This window comes from Lycorma delicatula, chromosome 4 (assembly GCF_047948215.1).
Source record: "Lycorma delicatula isolate Av1 chromosome 4, ASM4794821v1, whole genome shotgun sequence".
Taxonomy (NCBI): Eukaryota; Metazoa; Arthropoda; class Insecta; order Hemiptera; family Fulgoridae; genus Lycorma; species Lycorma delicatula.
In genome coordinates, this window is record NC_134458.1 from 96,076,519 (window position 1) to 96,086,334 (window position 9,816).

The following is a 9,816-nucleotide window of genomic DNA, read 5'->3' on the forward strand; positions in this document are numbered from 1 at the left end:
TTTGTTTTAATTTCATCATAAAATTCACAGCAAGAAAGTTCTGAATTAATTTTAACATCTAGCAGTAGATACATTTCTTCAGATCAAATGTTCCCCGTAATTGAAAAAACTCTCTCAACTGGAGTAGAAGTCCCAGGCAAGGCATTGCAAACTCAACCATTTTAGAAATATTGCAAATGAAATATTAGTTTTTTGAAAGACCTTAAAAATTGCTTTCCACTTCTCTTCAATAGTATCTGGTACTTTTTCACAACTTGAACCACAGCCTACCCTTTGGATTACCTGGTTCAACAATGTACATTCATCAAATAGGTCATCAGTATTTATGGAGTTTTTAATAATTTCATTAACAACTTGTGCACTCTTTTCTAAATCAGACCAGGCAATTTCAGTTTGTAAATTTATCTACTGAAACTTACTAACTTTATCAAAACTGGTCCTCCACAACAAAGTACTGGATACTAGAATTAGAAACGTTGTCTATGCTTGAGAAGAATTTTTGTTCCTGAACATCATTATTTTCTTTTAGAATGCATAGCAATTCTTTGGCAGAAGATGGTATAAATTTGTGGGTTTTTCTTTCCTGAAGTTAACAAATTAATTCAGTGTATGTCTGTGATAGAATTAGCTTCCAATTTTAGAAGTATATTATTAAATAACTGTAGACTACCATCTAAAAATTTCAAAAACAGTTCACTTTTTTCAAAAAATCAAATAATAATTTTGGGCATTTGTCATAAGATAAGAAGTATTATGATTTTAGGCCATCAAACATGGAAAGGATTCTTTTTATTGCAGTAACAAACTAAGGAACCTTGTGCTATGAGATAATACTTTTTTGTAATCTGTTTCCACAAATTCACAGAACTGTAAAAGTAACAAAACTTAAATTTTGTTACTCTTACTATACTCTACTCTTACTATATGTGAAAATATCTATAAATTTTTATAACAATAACTTCTATGTACAGGGGTAGATGCTGTTTGTATTGAATTGTGTACAATGTGGGCTGAACAACCAATTCCTAAAATAGGTCTATCTAAATCACTTTGAACTTTTCTGAACACATTTTTATTCCCCTTACTCTTGACACCACCAAATTTACTGTTAGTGTTATCAGTAATATAACCAACCGACTTTTCTTCAAAATTTGAACAGTTTCACCTGATACTTCACCAAAATTTAAAAGTTTAACTTGAATTCCCTCCTCAAGACTGAAATATCTTACAACAATCAGAACAAGTTTTACTTCACTTCTGTTTGAGCTATTCATCGTTACTGTTACATAATTAATGTTTTCCAAAGAACGCAACACATTATCAAATACAAATAGCAAAATAATGTTAACAATAATTGGGTTTGGCTCTAGCAACCCACTGGGTTGGTCTACTGGTGAACATGTCTTCGCAAATCAGCTGATTTGGAAGTCAAGAATTCCAGCGTTCAAGTCCTAGTAAAGGCAGTTATTTTTATACGGATTCAAATACTAGATCGTGGATACCAGTGTTCTTTGGTGGTTGGTTGGGTTTCAATTAACCACACATCTCAGAAATGGTCGACCTGAGACTGTACAAGACTACACTTCACTTACACGCATCATTCTCAGTCATCCTCTGAAGTTATACCTGATGGTAATTCCTGGAGTCTAAACAGAAAAACAGGAGGGAGGTTTGGTTCTAGAAGATGAAAATGTTGGGTCATATAACTTTTTAACCAATTTAGATGAACAGTCTAATATTTTAAAACTGAGTTCGTGTCTAGCAGTGTGGTATGAAAATGTAGCTTCTTTAGCAGCACACTCCAGAACAGTTACTGTTATTCCCATCTTTGACTTTAAAAAAATCTCTTGTTTGTTAAAGCAATAGCATTAATAGCACTCCTGTGTTTAGCCGTTTTCACGTAGTCTTCAATATAACCCTTTCCTTTATGTGCAACAGAAAATTCTCCAGTACATAATGTGCAATAAACAAGTTCACTGTTACTGTCATTACACAATTTCAGAAATTTGAATTCCTTTTGCAGATTAACATTAAACACACATTTTCTTTTGCCCATTGCTAAACGATGAGACAAAAGACGAACAGAGATAAAATGATCAAAAACATGCAGACATGTTACTTTACACATGAAAACAACATAAACACATGATTTACAAATAGAAGCTTGTTGATTTCTTGTTAATTTTCTTTCAAAGAATTCCAAGGGTTGGCTTTTGTGATCAGGATGTTTAGTATCCAAGTGTCAAATTAATTTTAATGACTTCATGCTTTCATTAGGGAGGACTTGAAAGCAAACAACACACTGTGGCTTTCCATCCATTGAGCTAAAACCATAATTTAAATAACTGTCATTGTAAAATCGTGTCTTTTTACCAATCAATTCACTGGATGTAGATGGTTCACTTAATTTTTTTCACAAATTTATCCATTTTGCATAAGAATCAAATGAAAAAAAAAACATTTACACCATTTGACCCCCAAACTAAAAACTGAACCATCAATTATTATTATTTTTAATGAAATTATTCTTTTAAAAACTAAAATAAAGGCACCAGATGCCAAAGTACACATTCAAAATTAAACTGATGTTCTGTAATCCCTTACACCTCTTTTATACTGCTGAGAGCATGATGTGTTCAAACGTATCATATGCATGTTCTAACATGACGCTGTCTCAGTGATTATTATGCAAGCAGACCAAATTATAAGGAATACTTACACATCAAATTGGAAACCATAAATTTCTCATGTTTGCACACTTCATTATCAACGCAGCTAAATAGTTTTAACTAGGTTTCATTGGGGAGGCTGTGAGATATTCATTATATATTGTTTTTTTAATTTTTGGGAGTCATGTAGCTAAAAAGTTGAGAATCACTATTATAGGGTAATCAGGACTTCACAGATCAGTGAAATCTCATAATTTTTAAAGGTATTATTGATGAAATTCATATGCTAGGTAAAAATAAATTAATGAATGGCAAATGCAATGAAACTAAACAGAATCTTTTTTTGAAAATTTCCATCCACAGTTGGATTATGAACAAATTACATTACATACTGTAAAACTGTTTGTACCACCTTCCTGATTTATTGCTCCTTTTTACCACAATATCACCCTAGAATTATAGGAATGATGGAATATTCTTTTTTTGAGAATTTTTGTCTGTCTGTTATGACTCATTTTTCTTAAAGTTTTTATACTTCAATTCATCACCAGTTTCAGTACTTATCTATTCTGTGGGCACCACTCTGGCTTCTAATATTAATCAAGATCAGCAAGTTTAACAATTTTTTTTTTAATAACAACTTAAATAATGGATTTACTTATTTTTCCAAGTCCCATGTTGATTTCCATTATATTTACTGCAGTATGTTATAAAATGGATTGTCATTACCACCACATACATTCACAAAAATAACTTTCCAAGTGATGTCCAAAAATATTGCAGTTTTTTTTATACAGCCATTTATTTTATCCTCATATCCTTTTTATGGAGTTTGCTGGATTAGGAATTTACATAATCTTGAAACACCTTATGCTCTGTCCAGTGTTTTAATACGAGTGCTAAAATTCTAAGTATACTGTTTAACTTACCTCCTCATAATATTAAATTATATTCAACAATTTCAGAGCAACCAATCAGGCACTTGAACAAGGATGTATTTATTGGTTCCCTGATAAAATACCCACAAATATTCACAGCTTTGAATATAAGTCACCAGCATGATTTTTCCTCTTGAGAATAAATCTTGGCCAATTTTATTATCACCCATCTTTCTTTATTTTTTCTTGATCCCTTTCTGCAAAAAATTCAAAAACCTCTCTCAGATAACTGTTTCAGTTGTTTGCATTTGACATACCTAATTCCAATTAACGTTGATTAGCTGATGTTAACTTGGATGCCCAGGAATATATGAAATAATCAAAGGTAAGAAACAACAACTAAGAATTATTGACCCAGTTATCAGTGCACATGCTGGCATTACTTCTGTTTATTGCACCACCAATTTCATAAGACATGTCATTCATGTTTCTATATATCTATTGATCAGGTGGGATCACATTATTTTCAGTAGACAGTAGGTTTCAAATTTTCATCTCTGATTTGAACATGAACTGTACTCTACTGACTAGTTGAATGTTATGTAAGAATGTAATGAATTATTGGTATCGAATCAATTGTAACAAAAAGACTGACATATAAAAGGAAGTTTGTATTCAATCTTATTATCTCATAATAGATCAAGCTAATTTGATCTAGCTATAGATCAAAGCTTCTTTTATTATGCAACTACTTTCATGAAATAAATTTCAAGCAACTAGAGTGAAAATAATTTGTGTAGGTTAATATAGGAAAAAATTGATACCAGTATAATGAATAAGTAACTTTATTTTCATTTTTTACCATTTGATTTCTGGCATAATAATGTTGATTAGTCAGTTTGTGTCATTCAAAAGTAAAGGATAAACTAATCACACAAAGATGTAACTCAATAATTTATTTTATATCACTGACTGACATGGTAAACATAAACATTCATGAAGTGGGATGTTTTATTACCAAAAAAGCAACCAAATTTAGAGGAAAAACAAACCATTTTTAATGTGCAAAGTACTGCAATGTTTCATTCTTACAGACAATTATTGGCACACATCAAATTGAAATAAAAATTTTGAAGAATACAATTATCAAATGAAATAAATTTTCACAACTCTTCCTTTCACACTTTAGAATTACATTAGATCTTCAAATAATTAGAGGATCAAAGTTCTAAAAACAATCTAAATAAAATATACTATTTTCAATGGTAGAATAATTCTATAACAGTAACAACTACTACTGTATGACTTTAAATAAAATATATTTGTAATAATAATTTCAACTAAAAATAAATCAAACAAATACTCCTACTGACCTAACAGAATTTTGTAATTGTCACATTGCTTTTTAATAATTCTTAAATCACTCTAAAAACAAGACAAAATGTATAAAGAACTTAATCGCTAAAAAGGAATATTCCTTTTAGATTTAGATGACTAAATCAAGTCAGGCTTGATTTCTTTAATGCAAAAGCAAGACAAACTACTGTGTACACAAAAGGCCAACACATCTTGTGGTAGAAAAGAAAACAAATAGGTAGTAATTTTGCAGAAGAAATAAAATGAATAACTGCAGATCACATAATCTAGATTTTACTGATTAACAATGGTTAGCAATGAAAATTATTTAAAATTGTCAAATTTTTAAATTTTACATCAAACCAGATTTTGTAAATAAGATTTTAAGACTGAACACAATGTTTTCAGTTCATCTTGCATACATCTTCAGTGATTGGTACTGCTATTCTCACTCTTGCATCAGCTGATGTTTTTTGTTGGTTTGATGATTTAAATTGTGTATGTTTTCATTAAGTACATTATTGTGATGGTTTACACACTGGCATTTCATAATGAATATTTTAAAACTTTAATAAATATAATGTTAAACAACTTAAAAATTATGACAGGAGATTACCATAAAAGTGTTTTAAAGTCATTTGGTAACTAATATTAGAACTGATTTGGTGTTTCATTAAATATAAACAATTAAAAAAAAATTATAAAATATATACCTAATATTTATTTTACTCTTTCAGTCTACATGTATGCTATCCCTCTTCAGTATCACAATGGAAAATATAATTCTGGTTGCGAAACTTGCAGATAGCAATTCTTCTTTGACTCGAAATCTCCACCAACAAACAAATTACAACCTTTTACTCAAAGAAAAGGTAAGCAATTGTAAAACTATTTGTTGTATGACATTAGAACTGTTTCAGAACATTGTAATATACATTTATTTCTCACTAGTATGACACAGCCATAGACATCATATCCCACTGACATGATTGAAACAGAAAACATTAATTTTGTTTTGCTATGCACAAGCCATTGACTTTTTGTGAATTTTGCCATGGAACAAGAAAGAGGATTTGAGAAACAGTAATAGTGCAGGAAAAGGTCTGTTAAGTTTTAAAATCAAGAGTAACATTCAGCCTCATTGAAATCATCTTGTATGGACTTTCTGACTTTCTGTGATAAGACAGTGTCACATATTTTCTCATAAGGCAAATTTGCTCTGCCACTGGACAACCCACAACAGGGAGCTGACCCAGCCTGGGGATCATATGCTACACAGGTTAACTGTAAAGACATAGTACAGAGACTACTGTCCAATAAGGTTGGTCAAGAATGAGATTATTCAGGTAGAATAGAACTTACCCTGAGCTTAACATACAACCTTACTGCTTGCTCTAAGCAATAAGGGCCACCAACACCCCTTTAACCTCAATTGGCTAACACAGTGAACATTTTAATATTATCTTCACAACACCAGGAACTAACAGTCATTCAAGTTACCAGATACTCTGTCAGATTACACACAGGAATTTACAGTTGACAGTTTGGCCAAGCCATGGGCTCCTTGAATTCCTTTTAATTTTTTTTTTGTTTGAGACAAAAAAAAAATTGTATGTGACAGGAACCAGGTAGGCTTGATTTATATGCGTAATTTGAGTTTTTAATAATTTTCTGATGAGTTACAATCATTCCAGGAAGGTGGAAACTGCTGGAAATCATACTGATTAACTTGATCTGCAACCGCATACTGGGAATGCTTCTTTCCCGACCTGCTGTATGCTAATCGTTAACTATTTATCACTAAGACAGACTTTTTATTAAGAGTGATTTTTTTTCTTTACATTGTTTTATCTATGATTACTTTCTGGACTGCTAATGCAGACAATAATTGTAAGTAAGCTACACACCTATATAAAATAAAACTTGTATTCACACAAAAACAGCAAAACTACATTTACCATTAAAATAAATGAATTTCCCTTTAAAAAAATACTGTTCTAAATTTATCACAATAAACTAATATTTCATGCTAAAATCTGTTCTGAATTTCAGGAAGAATGTGTGGGAGTTCTACAAGAAATAAGTGACAGAATTAACTCTCGAGATTCTCTCGTACACTCGCATCTACTATTATCAATATTTAAAATGGCCGAAGTTGAAGTAGTATATCCTGTGGCCAGCTCGTGTCCTGGAACGCACTATACTGTATCGCTCAATTTAGTTATAGTCAGTGTTGTTAGTCTGTTATGTAATACATACATGTACACTCACATGTTCAGCATGTATTTAATTATAATATCGTGACAGTGAATCGAAATGCATTAAGTTAAGAAATAATTCTATTTAGGTAAGATTATATTAATATAAAACAATAACAAAAAACAAATAATAAAATATTAATTATTCCACTGTTACATGGCTATGCAGATGTTTAATTATATACAAATATTTATTTTATTACTTTTACTACAAAATAAAAAAAAATTATTTAATTTTTAGTTGTCTTCCATTAAACCATTATTAATTAAAAAAAAGAAGTTACATACCTCAATGACACGTTATTATTATTAATTGGTTAAAGAAAATGTATCTATTATTTTTTTTAAATTATTGAGTAAATACCAAATGCAATCTGTCATTAAAAATCTACAACATATAAATAGGTATACTGATGATAAATACTGCATATAATTTGTGTAGCAAATCATTTATGATTCAAGAAGTACAATAAAAAAAAAAAATTATAACAAAATGACAATTATTATTATAAATAGTAAAAAATTGAAAAATTATTGCTCATTATGTTCAAAAAGTACTTAAATTCTTGTTCGATTCACTGTTTAGACAATCATATTTATTTAATTACAAACAAAAAATGTAATATATTTTAATTCATACAATTTACTCAGTAAATTAAAAATTACAATACAAATGATAAAAAATGTTAAACAGAGTAGTATGAAATATGCTACCACAGATATAAAAATCTGTACTAAGGTTTATTCCACAGTGCACAATTTAACAAATTTCAAATAGAAATTTTGCAAGATCTGTTAAAGTTACATACAAACTACATCAAAAAATAATAAATTGTACTTTAGTAAAAACTTAAATATTTATTTTGTTATTAAATAATGATTAAAAAACTTTTCTTATATAAAAGTTATTATTGTTACAACTATAAAGATGATTATACAGAATAAAGTTAATTTAACCTGTTTTTTCTTCAGTACTAGCATATAAATTTTGTTTAAAAAATATATTAAAAAAGGATATTTTCTTTTCTTATTAGTAGACATATTACTATGTTTTATTGTAACCAACAGTTACATAATAAAAAATAGACAATTAATTGTAATAATTTTAAAACAAACCTTTATGAAAAATTGTATCATAAACCAAATAGAAAAACCATACTGTTTTCCATCATTCTGGCAATTTAGCTTTTTTTTTTAAAAAAAAACTGATGTTTTCATTCCTAGATATAAAACAACATTTTTTCTCCAAATAATGAAATCATATAAATGAAATTCAAAACTATAGTAATGCGTAAAATTAGAATCATATTATATTTATGAAAGAAATGAAAAATATGATTTGAAAATATTGATAATAATTCTAAGGTTTGCTTATGTGTGGGAAAGAATTAAGTTGACACTGTGATAGTGCAAATGTAGCAATAAAATCTTCCTACAAAAGATTTATCCTACATTTACAAGCAATCCCTAATATTTCTACTATTACAGTGTATTAGTTGATTGAATGTCTTTAGGATAATCTCTTTTTTCATCAACTTTTTTATTTTGAATTACGAGTCTAAATTGATAAACAATTACATTTTTTAAATTATGTTTAATGGGGGCAGATACAACTTTTTTTTTAAAAGATCGACTATCACTGAAATACTCTCTGAAATTTGATGAAACAAAGATAAAAGCTACATTTTCAGATTTATGTTATTACATATTTGTATGGAATTGTTTTATTATAAAAATATATAACACATTTCTATTTAAACAATTCTTAATAAAATAAAACAGAAGATTACAAGATTACAGTGAAATTGTTATGGCTACAGACTTACATACATCTGATGAAAACAAGCACTGAATCGATCAGTATGTAGAAAATACAGAAACTGAATTAATCAGTTTGCAGAAACGTATATAAACATCAGTAATAATACAGTAGCATTCTGATAACTTAGAAAATAATCAAAAGCAACATTGTACACATATGATGCTTTTGACAATATAAATAAAGGTACATATTACTTTACTTACGAAAAAATTCAACTAATCTTTTTATTTTTTTGATATAAAATAAAGGTGTAAATCTTAAATTAGAGATGGCATAAAAGTCTTCCTCAAAAATTTCACTTTTTCTTATAAGTTTAAAAATTTCTTGGAGTTTGAAAGCTGAGAAATTTCTTGATCAGAACATCAGAGTGCAACAAACAAAACAAAATAATTTACGTTTTACAATTAAAAAAGTTTTAAATAATTAGAAATGTCTTTCAATTTTAATTTTTTTATTAGGAGATCTAAATGTTTACTTAAACTAGTTTTATATTTAAATCTGTAAGGGAATCTATTCTGAAACCACACAGTAGAATATTATTAGGTGAAACTGGAAGGAAACTTCCTTAGAATATTAATTATAAAATTCATAAAATGACCATATCTGACCTTGAAATAATACTGGCAAGTATTATAATCGTGTGGAAGTAATTTTATATATACATTTAAATTTTAATAGATAAGCCAAGTGGTACAGAATATTGAGATAAGACACATTTTACGTTAATTTTTCATTAAAGTACTTTCATGGGATCCCACATCCTCAGTCATAATTGCATAATTCCATTATGCAATAACGGGATTAATTCAGTCATGACTGAGGATGCAGAGTCC

General features: G+C 28.7%; 1 protein-coding gene across 1 annotated transcript in view; it reads left to right on the forward strand.

The window, feature by feature from the left end:
• Nucleotides 1–7,207, forward strand: part of LOC142322676 (uncharacterized) — a 239,772-nt gene extending 232,565 nt beyond the window's left edge. Inside the window, exons 10-11 of the mRNA XM_075361754.1 lie at nt 5,641–5,775; nt 6,956–7,207. Coding sequence (XP_075217869.1) covers nt 5,641–5,775; nt 6,956–7,207 — 387 coding nt within the window. The remainder of the gene's footprint in view (nt 1–5,640; nt 5,776–6,955) is intronic.
• The last annotated feature ends 2,609 nt before the right edge of the window (nt 7,208–9,816 follow it).